The following is a 15,474-nucleotide window of genomic DNA, read 5'->3' on the forward strand; positions in this document are numbered from 1 at the left end:
ATCCTGGATAAAGAGGTCTTGGAGTTAGGAGATAAAAAGGGAAAAGCTACTCGAGAGCAGAGCAGGGAAGGGAGAAAAAAATTTGGTGACTGGAGAGTGATGCGAGCCTGGTTCTTTCCAACTGCAGCTCTGGGGGGTGGGCACTGCCCCACAAGGCCATCATGGAGTGTCGGCTCACTCGGCCCGCTAAAAGCGATGGCTCAGATCATGAACCTAGATTATCAAATGGGCGTCTGCATGTGTTTGTAGAAAAAGGATCCTCTTTACCTGGAGTTTCTGGGCTAACGACCGAGTCTACAGGCAAAGCTGCCAGTCCAGTTGCCACCGAGCTTCCTGGCCCGAGGCGGCCCCATGGCTCCTGGTGAGGCGCGGGCCACCCCGCCGACCGCGTGACTATCAACTTCAGAGGCACGGCTATGGTGGTACGGTTACCTCTCTGCTTTCGAGACAACCGTTTTGGTCCTCTGGGGGCTCCTTCAGGGGCGCCTGGAGCAAAGCAACTGAGGCTGGGGAAAGGGACCCGGTGGGGAGGGGGTGGCGGGCATAGGGCTGTTTCCACGTAGCATTACCGAAAAACGGCCACGGAAGCTGGCGGCCCTTGACCACGGCAAGTGGTCACTGGCGGAATCAGAGTTACCATCGTATGGACGTTAGGGACAGGAGCAAGGGCTTTCTAGGAATAAAAACAGCCAGCGCTTTCTACGGCAAAGGGGAGGGTTTGAGGGGAGTCTCCAGCACTCTGTCTGGTTGAATTTTCTCGGACTCCAATCTCAAAGCCAGAGCCCGTCTCACCTTTCTGCTACTCTAGTGAGAAAAAAAAAAAAAATAACACGATACCAAACACCGATACCCTGGAAACCTGTGGCTAAGGACAAGTCGACTTAAATTAATATTCAGAAAACAACACTATTCATTCCAAGTAACAGTCATTATTAAGTATCCTCGCTCGGCACAGGAGCCTTGGTTTTCTTTTATTAAATAGGAGAGAGACATTTTTTTTTTTTTTCCTCTTGGGAGAGCGGAAAAAGGGGACACAGATTTGATCTTTATATATTCACTCTGTAGGTGGCTCTGAAGAAGTCAGATCTCCACCGTCACGACGCACGTAGATCTCCTCTCCCTCTCCCACCCCCAACCCCCCCACCCCACCCCCGAGCGCAGGTGGCCGGTTTGGTTAAACATGCACTCGCCTTTAGCGTCCGCGTGGTCCCCCCCACCCCCTTCCTCCCTCTCTTTCAATTTTGTGGACTGGAAAGGCTACCGTGTTGCTCAAAACTCTACACCCCGGTCCCCGAGGCCGAGGGCTTCCCAGACTCCCTGGAGGCGTTACAGGATGGCACAGAAGAACTTCTTCTCTCGAAACGGGTTTTCTGAGGCCGGGACGGGGGTCAGGAGGGGGTCTTCCTTGGCGTGGGCCTCGCAGTAGGTCATCAAGTCCGCCGCGGCCTTGGACACCTGTCGCAGAGACGGAAACCCAAGCGGGGGGGTCTGAGCTAGGGGATGGGGTAAGGCCCACGTCCCCGACTAGGGCCAGGCGGGACGTCGCCTCCGGAACCAAGGACGGCTGCTCCTTCGCCACAGAGAAGACGTGACGGGGTGACCATCCCGGAGTTCTCTGGAACCACAGACAGTGCTGGGAGCGCGGACGCGGCACGCCCGAGGCTGAGGCACTGAGCGATTAGACGTTATTCCAAACCTACGTTCTCTTCCCTGGCTACTAATTCATTCGATCGTATTTACTGAGCGCTTACTGCGTGCAGAGCACCGTACTGAGCGCTTGGGAAGTCCAAGTTGGCAACAGGTAGAGACGGTCCCTACCCAACGGCGGGCTCACAGTCTAGAAGGGGGAGACAAACAACAAAACGGAACATACTAACAAAATAAATAGAATAAACATGTACAAATAAAATAGAGTAATAAATACGTACAAATACGTAATAAATATATTTATATTTTATATTTATACTTATAAATACGTATTTATAAGTAATAAATACGTGTGGCTGTTACCCTGCTCTTCAAGAGCCTGGATGAGTAGGGATCAGTCTATTTCTCCCCTCCGTCATCACCTCCCCCCATATGCATATTGCCTTTTGTGAAGCCATCCGGCCAACAAGGCCACAGTGGCCACCCTGACGTAGAGGCCTGCCGGTCTCTAGTGCAACGTGCTGGGGTCACTTTGCTACATGATGCACCCCTGACTTTCTGCTCTTCTGTGGCACAGCAGGCCCTGGCCAGGAAACCCGCAAGAGGCACTGAGCGGCCAACAAGCTCTAGAATCCACTCCCTCAGTTGCAAGTGAGATGCAAATGCGGAGTTGGAAAGTCTAACAGACAATGGGATAGTTATTGGGCTTCATGAGGACCTGAAAATACTCCTCTGGAGCCTGGGGCACCTCTCACGGGTCACGGGCCACCTACCAACTTTAGCTGCCGGTGGCCCGACTCGGCCAGAGCAGCCGCTCGGCGGGGGAAACATCCTAACGCTGAAGAGAAGGGCTTTTCTCCGGTATTTGTTAAGCACTTACTATGTGCCAGGCACTGGGCTAAGCGCTGGGTTAGACACAAGGTAATCAGGTTGGACACTGTCCATGTCCCCATATGGGACTCCCAGTCTTAATCCCCAGTTTTCCACTAAGGTAACTGAGGCACAGAGAAGTGATTTGCCCAAAGTCACAAATCAGGTAACTGGTGGAGGTAGGATTAGAACTCAGGTCCTTCTGACTGTATATATGTATATATGTTTGTACATATTTATTACTCTATTTATTTTACTTGTACCTATCTATCTGACCTGTTCATCCTGTGTCTACCCTACTGAGAGCTCATCTACTCCAGGAGGCCTTCCCAGACTGAGCCCCTTCCTTCCTCTCTCCCTCATCCCCCTCTCCATCCCCCTCATCTTACCTCTTTCCCTTCCCCACAGCACCTGTATATATGTATATATGTTTGTACATATTTGTTACTCTATTTATTTATTTTACTTGTACATATCTATTCTATTTATTTTATTTTGTTAGTATGTTTGGTTTTGTTCTCTGTCTCCCCCTTTTAGACTGTGAGCCCACTGTTGGGTAGGGACTGTCTCTATATGTTGCCAGCTTGTACTTCCCAAGCACTTAGTACAGTGCTCTGCACACAGTAAGTGCTCAATAAATACGATTGATTGATTGATTGATTCTGACTCCCAGATTTGTGCTCTATCCACTAGGCCACACTGCTTTCAGAGGCATTGGGGTCTCACAAGCGACTAGTCAGCCCATCTGGATGGGCACCAGGCTGCGGGAAGCCACAAAGTCCCTGACTGCAGCAGCCTGGCACCGAGCGGGTGAAACCGTGCCAGGCTGGGGAGGGCCGACAGAAAGGTTTCCCCGTTGATCTTCTACCTCCACATCTACCCGCCGCTCGGGCTGGGCTTTGGGCTCGGTTCAAAGAGGGAAACCAACTCTATTACTGGATTTCCAAAGGCTGTAAGGCCCTTTCCCAAGCACTTAGTAGCGTGCTCTGTACACTACTGCATCAGCCTTCACGCTGATCTCCCATCCTCGTGTCTCTCCCCACTTCAATCCATACTTCATGCTGCTGCCCGGATTGTCTTTGTCCAGAAACGCTCTGGGCATGTTACTCCCCTCCTCAAAAATCTCCAGTGGCTACCAATCAATCTGCGCATCAGGCAGAAACTCCTCACCCCGGGCTTCCAGGCTGTCCATCCATCCCCTCGCCCCCTCCTACCTCACCTCCCTTCTGTCCTTCTCCAGCCCAGCCCGCACCCTCCGCTCCTCCGCCGCTAATCTCCTCACCGTCCCTCGTTCTCGCCTGTCCCGCCATCGACCCCCGGCCCATGTCATCCCCCAGGCCTGGAATGCCCTCCCTCTGCCCCTCCGCCAAGCTCGCTCTCTTCCTCCCTTCAAGGCCCTGCTGAGAGCTCACCTCCTCCAGGAGGCCTTCCCAGACTGAGCCCCTTCCTTCCTCTAAACCTCCTCCCCCCTCCACCCCCCCACATCTTACCTCCTTCCCTTCCCCACACCACCTGTTTATATGTATATATGTTTGTACATCTTTGTTACTCTATTTATTTTACTTGTACATATCTATTCTATTTATTTTATTTTGTTAGTATGTTTGGTTTTGTTCTCTGTCTCCCCCTTTTAGACTGTGAGCCCACTGTTGGGTAGGGACTGTCTCTATATGTTGCCAACTTGTACTTCCCAAGCGCTTAGTACAGTGCTCTGCACACAGTAAGCGCTCAATAAATACGATTGATGATGATGATGATAGTAAGCACTCAATCAATACCACTGATGACAACCTGAGTGCATCCTTTTCATCTCGGACGTTAAGTTCCTCAGGGTGCCCCGTCCGTGCTCTCCCTGCACTTGGCCTCATCAGTAAGGGGGAAACGTGTTTGTTCACAGGGTCATCATCATCAATCGTATTTATTGAGCGCTTACTATGTGCAGAGCACTGTACTAAGCACTTGGGAAGTACAAATTGGCAACATATAGAGACAGTCCCTACCCAACAGTGGGCTCACAGTCGATGTCCTGGCATTCTGACCCTGCTCAGTAATCCACGGGGCTCCCCAAAATCACTTCCACTATCTCTTAAGCACTGTAATTGACCCCTCCACCAGCCCCACAGCACTTATGTACCCCTCCACCTGTCATCAGTTTTAATGTCTGTCTCCCTCTCTGGTCTTTAAGCTCCTTGATGGCAGGGATTATTCATTCAATCGTATTTATTGAGTGCTTACTGTGTGCACAGCACTGTATGAATCAATCAATCAATCGTATTTATTGAGCGCTTACTGTGTGCAGAGCACTGTACTAAGCGCTTGGGAAGTGCAAGTTGGCAACAAGGGCTTGGGAAGTACAAGTTGGCAACATATAGAGACGGTCCCTACCCAACAACGGGCTCACAGTCTGGATTATCTATTCCTACCCTTTTATTATCGTGCTTTCCCAAGAGCTTTGTACGGGGCTCTGCACACAGTAGGTGTTCACTAAATACCACTGATGGATCGATTTACTATTACTGAGTGAGAGGTACTATACGAAGCTCTCGGGAGAGTGTGACAGCAACAACACATGATCCTAGCCCTCAAGGAGCTTACGCTCTCAATCAATCAATAGTATTTACTGGGCATTTGTTCAATCGTATTTATTGAGCTCTTACTGTGTGCAGAGCACTGTACTAAGCGCTTGGGAAGTACAAGTTGGCAACATATAGAGACGGTCCCTACCCAACAACGGGCTCACAGTCTAGAAGGAGCACTTACTGTTGCTTTACTAAGCGCTTAGGAGAGTACAATACAACAGAGTTGGCAGACACGTTCCCTGCCCACAAGGAGCTTATAGTCTAGAGGGGCACACAGACATTAAAATAAATCCCCCTCGTCCCCCTCTCCATCCCCCCCTTCTTACCTCCTTCCCTTCCCCACAGCACCTGTATATATGTATATATGTTTGTACATATTTATTACTCTATTTATTTATTCATTTATTTTACTTCTACCTATCTATTCTATTTGTTTTATTTTGTTAGTATGTTTGGTTTTGTTCTCTGTCTTCCCCTTTTAGACTGTGAGCCCACTGTTGGGTAGGGACTGTCTCTATATGTTGCCAACTTGTACTTCCCAAGCGCTTAGTACGGTGCTCTGCGCATAGTAAGCGCTCAATAAATACTATTGATGATGATGATGATGATTAAAATAAATCACGGAGACGCACGCTGTCTGCCGTCTCCTGAGGGAGACGGCAGACAGAGGGAGGAAGAACGAGGGATCCGATGACAGATATGTCAGGGCGAGACAGTTGAATGAAGTAACTGAATCTACAGTTGAATATTCATACATCTCAAGTGCTGAGAATGGGAAGAAAATACAGGAGTGTCAGTGTTTCTGGAGCAGGGCTGAGGCTTAACCGGGAAGGGGGAGGCTTCCCAGTTAATCTGTGCATTTCTTGGCAGCAGCAAATACGTTCTAACTACTCTGTCTCTCTCATCTGTTGGTACCCAGAGCCACATGCCTGATTCTGTGAAGAATCTGAATCCCTTTCCTCTCAGCCATTCATTCCGGAAACCCAGAGGGAGAGAGAAAAACAGAGTGGGTGGAGAGTGGGATAAAGAGCTGGGCCCAGAGATGCACCTCTGCTCTCCCAGCCTGTGTTCTCTTTTCACTGGTTATCAATCGTATTTGTTGAGCGCTTACTATGTGCAGAGCACTGTACTAAGCGCTTGGGAAGTACAAATTGGCAACATATAGAGACAGTCCCTACCCAACAGTGGGCTCACAGTCTAAAAGAGTCCCCCCCAGCCAATCCTCCCTGCAGGGCTGGGTCCAGGACTGAGGCCCAACTGCGAAGGATTCTTTGGAAATCCTTCACCAAAATCACCAAAATCTGCCCTTTTCCTCTGCATTCAAACTGCTACCACATTAATCCAAGCATTCATCAAGTAATCCATACTTGTACATACTTATTCTATTTATTTTACTTTGTTAATATGTTTTGTTTTGTTCTCCGTCTCCCCCTTCTAGACTGTGAGCCCACTGTTGGGTAGGGACCATCTCTATGTTGCCAACTTGGACTTCCCAAGCGCTTAGTACAGTGCTCTGCACACAGTTAGTGCTCAATAAACACGATTGAATGAATGAATGAATGGAAACTGGGGTTCCCGGCCCCGCCAGCCCCCAGCCCCGTCCCCTCCTCCAGGCTCCAGGAGCCTGGCCGTAATGTGGAGGGCGAGGATGTGGGTAAAGTGCTTGGCTGCTCCCAGGAGGAAAGGGCTGGAAGAGGGAAGGAAGAGCTCCCGTCTCCAGCTAGGAAAACTCAGCCGTTCCTTGATTTTTCCCTTTGCCCTTCCTTCCTCTCCCCCTCGTCCCCCTCTCCATCCCCCCCATCTTACCTCCTTCCCTTCCCCACAGCACCTGTATATATGTATATATGTTTGTACAGATTTATTACTCTTATTTATTTATTTATTTTATTTGTACATATCTATTCTATTTATTTTATTTTGTTAGTATGTTTGGTTTTGTTCTCTGTCTCCCCTTTTTAGACTGTGAGCCCACTGTTGGGTAGGGACCGTCTCTAGATGTTGCCAACTTGTACTTCCCAAGTGCTTAGTACAGTGCTCTGCACACAGTAAGCGCTCAATAAATACGATTGATTGATTGATTGATTGATCGAAATGTATTTTCCCGTTCTCCGGCCTGCAGCCTCGCCTAAAGGAGGAGGCAGGGGGCTGGCTTTCTTTACCTTTATTCTATCGATGTTGGCTTCCATCTTCAGCTGCTCCACGAGCTTCCGGGCTTGGGCTATGTTGGCCGTGTTGTTGCTGGCCATCTGGGGACTCTCTTCTCAACAGATGCTCTAAGGAGACAGAGGGCAATGCATAGTGGGATCAACGACCATTTCAATCAATCAATCAATCAATCGATCGTATTTATTGAGCGCTTACTGTGTGCAGAGCACTGGACTAAGCGCTTGGGAAGTACAAGTTGGCAAAACAACTGTTTGAAGAGTCGGCGAATCTGGGGGGAAGGAGGCTTTACTAAAAGTGACTCCCAACCTTCCAAAGCACTTCTGCATATCTCTTCCACACCCTTATTTCTTAAGAACTAACTCATGCGCATATATATCCTCTTTTCTTTCTTCTTCCTGTCTTATTTATTTTAGCATCTGTCTCTCCCCGGGAGATCGGGAGCTCCTTGAGGGCAGGGACTGTCTCTCTTTATTGCTGTATTACACTTTCCCCAAGCGCTTAGTACAGTGCTCTGCACACAGTAAGCGCTCAATCATCATCAATCGTATTTATTGAGCGCTTACTGTGTGCACAGCACTGTACTAAGTGCTTGGGAAGTACAAATTGGCAACATATAGAGACAGTCCCTACCCAACAGTGGGCTCACAGTCTAAGTGGGCTCGATAAATACGATCGAATGAATGAATCAATAATAATAACAATACCTGTGGTATTTGTGAAGCGGTACGTTACCAGGCACTGTACTAAGTGGTGGGGTGGGTTTAAGAAAATCAGATTGGACACAGTCCCTGTCCCGCATGGGGGTCACGGTCTCCCCACCCAGCCAGGAAGCTCACTGTGGTTTTAACCAACTCTGTCATACTGTACTCTTCCAAGCACTGAGTAGAGTGCTCCGCACACAGTCAGCGCTCAATAAATACCACCGATGGATTGATTCTCATCCCGCATTTGCAGCTCTGCCTTCTTGGGGGAGAAATGGGATCAAGGAGCGAGCTTATGGTCATCATGCCCCAGGGAAGGGGTAAAAACAATTGATTGTGCACCAGTAACACAATTCTCCACAAAACAGCCGAAGCAGCTGTTTCTCGCAGCCTTTCAACTCACGCCCTTTCGCTTTTCCATTTTGTTTGACAGAAGGTTAGGCAGAGACTTGTGACTTCTCCGGATACTTTCGAGGTGGCTACACGCTGGGCCGTTCTTCTGCAGTGGACTCACTGTAACCTCTGGCTATTACTAACATGAACAAAACTGACGTTTTTAAAAACTTCTCCATCTTAAGCCCCCGAGATACGCATCCATCCCCACGTATGGGGCTCCTTCCTTCTTCACCGCTTACTCTGTGTCAAGTGCTTGGCTAAATTCATTCACTCGTTCATTCAGTCGTATTTACTGAGAGCTTACTGTGTGCAGAGCACTGTACTAAGCGCTTGGGAGAGTACAATATAACGGTAAATGGTGGGGAAGATATAGGGCAATCGGATCAGACGCGGACAGATCCGTGTCCTTTAATGGATCCCCGACCGAAGAGGAAGGGGGAACAAATGTATCATCCCCAAAGGCCAAAAGGCTGAACTTGCCGACTTGGACTTCCCAAGCGCTTAATACAGTGCTCTGCACACAGTAAGCGCTCAATAAATATGACTGATTGATTGATTGATTGATTGAAGTGACTTGCCCAAGGTCACACAGCGGGCAATGTTGCCTAGTACATAGACCCAAGTCCTGGGAGTCAGAGGGACGTGGGTTCTTATCCCGCCTCCGCCACTTGCCTGCTGTGTGATCTTGGGCAAGTCACTTATCTCTGCCTCAGTTACTTCATCTGTTAAAGGGGGATGGGGGATCCCCCCCATCTTACCTCCTTCCCTTCCCCACAGCACCTGTATATATGTATATATGTTTGTACATATTTATCACTCTATTTATTTATTTATTTTACTTGTACATAGCTATTCTATTTATTTTATTTTGTTAGTATGTTTGGTTTTGTTCTCTGTCTCCCCCTTTTAGACTGTGAGCCCACTGTTGGGTAGGGACCGTCTCTATATGTTGCCAATTTGTACTTCCCAAGCGCTTGGTACAGTGCTCTGCACATAGTAAGCGCTCAATAAATACTATTGATGATGATGCTGATGATTAAGAATTGTGAGCCCTGTGTGGGACATGGACTGCGTCCAACCTGATTAGCTTGTATGTACCCTAGTGCTTGGTACAGTGCCTGGCACGTAGTAAGCGCCTGAAAAATACCATATAGAAAAAAAAATGGGTCTCCTGACTCTCAGTTGGGTGCTCTTTCCACTAGGCCCCACTGCTTCCCTTCCTACACCTATTTGCACCCAGGATTACTCAGTGAGGTACTATGAAGCACTGAAGAGGGCACGCATCGTCATGCTCGCTCTAGGCTGTATCTTTATGGCCAACCTGAAAACTCTCTTTGTGTGAGCCCACTGTTGGGTAGGGACCGTCTCTATATGTTGCCAATTTGTACTTCCCAAGCGCTTAGTACAGTGCTCTGCATCATCATCATCATCATCATCAATCGTATTTACTGAGCGCTTACTGTGTGCAGAGCACTGTACTAAGAGCTTTTATGTATATATGTTTATATGTCTTCTATGTCGCTTATTCATTCATTCAATCGTATTTATTGAGCGCTTACTGTGTGCAGAGCACTGGACTAAGCGCTTTTGTGTATATATGTTTATATACCTTATGTCCTGTATGTCACGTATTCATTCATTCATTCATTCAATCGTATTTATTGAGCGCTTACTGTATATGCCTTATGTCTTATATGTTGCGTATTCATTCATTCAGTCGTATTGAGTGCTTACTGTGTGCAGAGCACTGTACTAAGCGCTTTTATGTATATATGTTTATATGTCTTATATGTCGCTTATTCATTCATTCATTCAATCGTATTTATTGAGCGCTTACTGTGTGCAGAGCACTGTACTAAGTGCTTGGGAAGTACAAATTGGCAATATATAGAGACAGTCCCTACCCAACAGTGGGCTCACAGTCTAAAAGGGGGAGACAGAGAACAAAACCAAACATACTAACAAAATAAAATAAATAGGATAGATATGTACAAGTAAAATAAATAAATAGAGTAATAAATATGTACAACCATATATCCATATATACAGGTGCTGTGGGGAAGGGAAGGAGGTAAGATGGGGGGGATGGAGAGGGGGATGAGGGGGAGAGGAAGGAAGGGGCTCAGTGTGGGAAGGCCTCCTGGAGGAGGTGAGCTCTCAGCAGGGCCTTGAAGGGAGGAAGAGAGCTAGCTTGGCGGATGGGCAGAGGGAGGGCACACAGTAAGCGCTCAATAAATACGACTGATGATGGTGGTGATGGAAAAACGCCTAAAGAATTGTGGAAGCCAACGGAAGGGACTGATTTTCTGGGGGTTATCAGAAGCAGAGGCTTCCCCATCCTTCAGTTCTGCCTGCCTTTGGGATTTCCACTATTTCTGCTCATGGGGATCACAGCTCCACAGGGATCGTGAGGGAGGGGGCCCCCACAGCTGGCTGAGCCAGATTCCCCGTCTCACTCATTCCAGCTGAAAGACCCTCGGATAGCGGCTTTCTGGCCTGTTGGCTCCTCGGAGCCCATACCCCCTAAAACGGCTGCTCTCCTGTTGTCCCCCAATCCCGGCGAAAAGTTGACCCCTCTGCTGACGATCTGTCTCCCCCTTCTAGACTGTGAGCCCGCTGTTGGGTAGGGACCGTCTCTATATGTTGCCAACTTGTACTTCCCAAGCGCTTAGTACGGTGCTCTGCACACAGTAAGCGCTCAATAAATACGATTGAATGAATGAATGATCGTCTTTGCCAGGCGGCAGGCCAGGGAAATGGTGGGAGACCAAATTCCCATCCGTTTGTTTTGGAAAGCGGTGCGGAAAGAGTGCGGGCTTGGCTTCGGCACCGGCCTGCTGGGTGACTTTTCTGTGCCTCAGTTTCCTCCTCTGTAAAATGGGGATTTACTACTACCTGCTCTCCATTCCCCATACTGCGTGCCTCATGGGGAATAGGGACTGTTGCCGACCTGAAGATACTGCATTTCGCCCCAGTGCTTAGAACAATGCCTGGTACACAGTAAATGCCTAACGCCGCAATTTCTATTATAATTATTATTCTATAATAATTAAATAATTATTAAATTAAATTAAATTAATTAAATAATTAAATAATCAGTAAAAGCTGGGTGGGGAAACTTCTGGATAAAACCCATCATCTGAATTTTCTGTGAACGCGTCTATCAGCTCTGTTTTACTGCACTCTCGAAAGCACATAGCGCGGTGCTCTGCACAAAGTGCTCAATAAATGCAATGGATTGATTTCCGAGATCCTTACCAGCACAGACAATCGAAAGGCATCCAAATGTTCCTGCTGTCAGCTGACTTAACTTGTGGATGGGGGCGGAAGAAAAACTCAAGTCTGGAGCCTCTGACATTCAGATCACACTCTTGGCAATCTTGCAGCAACCCACACCGCTCCACAGAGGAGAATCCCTCTCATGGTGCCCGTTGGTCGGGTCTGGCTCCGGGGGCTCCGGGAGGCTTTGGCGACTTTTCCCCGGCCACCCACATAGTGAAGCAAGAGCGGAGCTGCATCTTTTATTTGCCATTTGTTAAGCGCTTACTACGTGCAAAGCACTGTCCTAAGCACTGCGGGGGATACAAGGTGATCAGGTTGTCCCACGTGGGGCTCACAGTCCTAATCCCCATTTTACAGGTGAGGTAACTGAGGCTCAGAGAAGTTAAGTGACTTGCCCAAGGTCACACAGCAGACATGTGGTGGGGCTGGGATTCGAACCCAGGACCTCTGACTCCAAAGCCCGTGCTCTTTCCACTGAGCCACGCTGCTTCTTAATCGATCTTTAACCGCTTCGCCTCTCAATCGATCAATCAGTGGTATTTATTGAACATTTGTGCTCTGTCTCCCCCTTTTAGACTGTGAGCCCACTGTTGGGTAGGGACTGTCTCTATATGTTGCCAATTTGTACTTCCCAAGCGCTTAGTCCAGTGCTCTGCACATAGTAAGTGCTCAATAAATACGATTGATGATGATGATGATGATTTACAATGTGCAGAGTACTGTACTCAGCACTTGGGAGCACTTCTGTCCACAGCCAAGCTAGCTCTCTTCCTCCCTTCAAGGCCCTACTGAGAGCTCACCTCCTCCAGGAGGCCTTCCCAGACTGAGCCCCTTCCTTCCTCTCCCCGTCGTCCCCCTCTCCATCCTCCCCATCTTACCTCCTTCCCTTCCCCACAGCACCTGTATATATGTATATATGCTTGTACATATTTATTACTCTATTTATTTATTTTACTTGTACATATCTATTCTATTTATTTTACTTTGTTAGTATGTTTGGTTTTGTTCTCTGTCTCCCCCTTTTAGACTATGAGCCCGCTGTTGGGTAGGGACTGTCTCTATATGTTGCCACCTTGTACTTCCCAAGCGCTTAATACAGTGCTCTGCACACAGTAAGGGCTCAATAAATACGATTGATGATGATGATATCTGTAATTTATTTATATTCATGTCTTTCTCCCTCTCTAGACTGCAAGCTCATTGTGGGCAGGGAATGTGTCTGTTTATTGTGATTTTGTGCTCTCCCAAGTGCTTAGTACACATCTGACTGACTGCCTTGGGAGAGTACAAAAGGACAGTTGCTTTATTTATTCATGTTAATGCCTGCCTCCCCCTCTAGACTGTAAATTCGTTATGGGCAGGGCTCATGCCTGCTAATTCTGTTAGATTGCACTTTCCCAAGCTCTCAGTGCAGTGCACTGCATCTGGTAAGTGCTCAAAAAATACCATCATCATCATCATCATCATCAATCGTATTTATTGAGCGCTTACTATGTGCAGAGCACTGTACTAAGCGCTTGGGAAGTACAAATTGGCAACATAGAGAGACAGTCCCTATCCAACAGTGGGCTCACAGTATATAAGGGGGAGACAGAGAACAAAACCAAACATACTAACAAAATAAAATAAATAGAATAGATATGTACAAGTAAAATAAATAGAGTAATAAATCTGTACAAATATATATCCATATATACAGGTGCTGTGGGGAAGGGAAGGAGGTAAGATGGGGGGGACGGAGAGGGGGACGAGGGGGAGAGGAAGGAAGGGGCTCAGTCTGGGGAGGCCTCCTGGAGGAGGTGAGCTCTCAGCAGGGCCTTGAAGGGAGGAAGAGAGCTAGCTTGGCGGATGGGCAGAGGGATTGGGGGCATTCCAGGCCCGGGGGAGGACGGGGGCCAGGGGTCGATGGCGGGACAGGCGAGAACGAGGTACGGGGAGGAGATTAGCGGCGGAGGAGCGGAGGCTGCGGGCTGGGCTGGACAAGGAGAGAAGGGAGGTGAGGTAGGAGGGGGCCAGGGGATGGATGGACAGCCTGGAAGCCCAGGGTGAGGAGTTTTACCACTGATTGATTGACTGTCCACAAGGAACTGACAGCTAGTCTGGTTACAGCCTCTCTCACTTTCCTCCTCCTCCCCACCCCCAGCTCCCTTTCATTTCATTCATTCATTCATTCAGTCGTATTTATTGAGCGCTTACTGTGTGCAGAGAACTGTACTAAGCGCTTGGGAAGTACAATTCAGCAACAGAGACAATCCCTTCCCAACAACGGGCTCCCAGTCTACAACTTACTGTCACCGCTCCCCTCTGCAATGTAACTCCTTACAGGCAGGGAACCTGTTGACCACCTCTGTTGTACTGTCCTCTCCCGAGCGCTTACTACAGCGCTCTGCACCCAGCAGGCACTCAATAAATATGACTGATTGATCTTTCCGGTCCTAATGCACTAGCCTCTAAGACGGTGAGCCCCAAGCGGGACAGGACCTGGGCCCAGCCTGATTAGCTTGTATCTACCCCAGCGCTTAGTACAGTGTCTGGCACATAGTAAGTGCTTAACAAATATCACATATGGGTTGTTACCTGCAGGGAGGGGAGACAAGGAGCACGGTCCCAAGATGTGGCCTGCTGCTGGGGGGCGAGGAACTAAAATCTCAGAGAACGACCAGCTGACTTTTTAGACTGTTGTTGGGTAGGGACCGTCTCTATATGTTGCCAATTTGTACTTCCCAAGCGCTTAGTACAGTGCTCTGCACACAGTAAGCGCTCAATAAATACGATTGATGATGATGATGATGATGACTCTTGTTCAGAGAACCCCTGATTCCCCGCTGAGACTTTTGCTGCTTTTAGGAGCCTCGGCAGCTAGACTGTAAGCTTCTCAATCAATCGATCGATCGTATTTATTGAGCGCTTACTGTGTGCAGAGCACTGTACTAAGTGCTTGAAGGCAGGAATCTTATACGCTAATTCTACTAGACACTCCCACGCCTTGAGCTTACCAAATATGATTGATGGGTTGATTGCGTGCCCATACAATCGGCTCTCGATAAATACTATCGATCTGGGGCTGGGCGGGCCCTAAGGAAGCCGTGCCGGGATCGGGAAGGGGGAGGAAGGCTGGGAAAGCAGAGAAAGGGTACGGGAAGTCGGGATACATCTGTCTTCCCCTTTTAGACTGTGAGCCCACTGTTGGGTAGGGACTGTCTCTATATGTTGCCAATTTGTACTTCCCAAGCGCTTAGTACAGTGCTCTGCACATAGTAAGCGCTCAATAAATACGATTGATGATGATGATGATGATGACTCTTGTTCAGAGAACCCCTGATTCTCCGCTGAGACTTTTGCTGCTTTTAGGAGCCTCGGCAGCTAGACTGTAAGCTTCTCAATCAATCAATCAATCAATCGTATTTATTGAGCGCTTACTGTGTGCAGAGCACTATACTAAGCGCTTGAAGGCAGGAATCTTATACGCTAATTCTACTAGACACTCCCATGCCTTGAGCTTACTAAATATGATTGATGGGTTGATTGCGTGCCCATACAATCGGCTCTCGATAAATACTATCGATCTGGGGCTGGGCGGGCCCTAAGGAAGCCGTGCCGGGATCGGGAAGGGGGAGGAAGGCTGGGAAAGCAGAGAAAGGGTACGGGAAGTCGGGATACATCTGTCTTCCCCTTTTAGACTGTGAGCCCACTGTTGGGTAGGGACTGTCTCTATGTGTTGCCAATCTGTACTTCCCAAGCGCTTAGTACAGTGCTCTGTACACAGTAAGCGCTCAATAAATACGATTGATGATGATGATGATGATGACTCTTGTTCAGAGAACCCCTGATTC

General features: G+C 48.4%; 1 protein-coding gene across 2 annotated transcripts in view; it reads right to left on the reverse strand.

The window, feature by feature from the left end:
• Positions 1-1,170: 1,170 nt before the first annotated feature.
• The window catches only part of GNG2 (G protein subunit gamma 2), a 93,165-nt gene continuing 78,861 nt past the window's right edge, over positions 1,171-15,474 (reverse strand). Inside the window, exons 2-3 of one of the 2 annotated variants that reach the window (XM_038756635.1) lie at positions 7,256-7,369; positions 1,171-1,455 (exon numbers count right to left, since the gene is read on the reverse strand). In XM_038756635.1, coding sequence (XP_038612563.1) covers positions 1,327-1,455; positions 7,256-7,342 — 216 coding nt within the window. In that variant the 5' untranslated portion in view covers positions 7,343-7,369 and the 3' untranslated portion in view covers positions 1,171-1,326. The remainder of the gene's footprint in view (positions 1,456-7,255; positions 7,370-15,474) is intronic. The other variant, XM_038756634.1, reaches the window with a different exon arrangement.

The sequence above is a fragment of the Tachyglossus aculeatus genome, chromosome 14, assembly GCF_015852505.1.
Source record: "Tachyglossus aculeatus isolate mTacAcu1 chromosome 14, mTacAcu1.pri, whole genome shotgun sequence".
In the NCBI taxonomy this organism is placed as follows: Eukaryota; Metazoa; Chordata; class Mammalia; order Monotremata; family Tachyglossidae; genus Tachyglossus; species Tachyglossus aculeatus.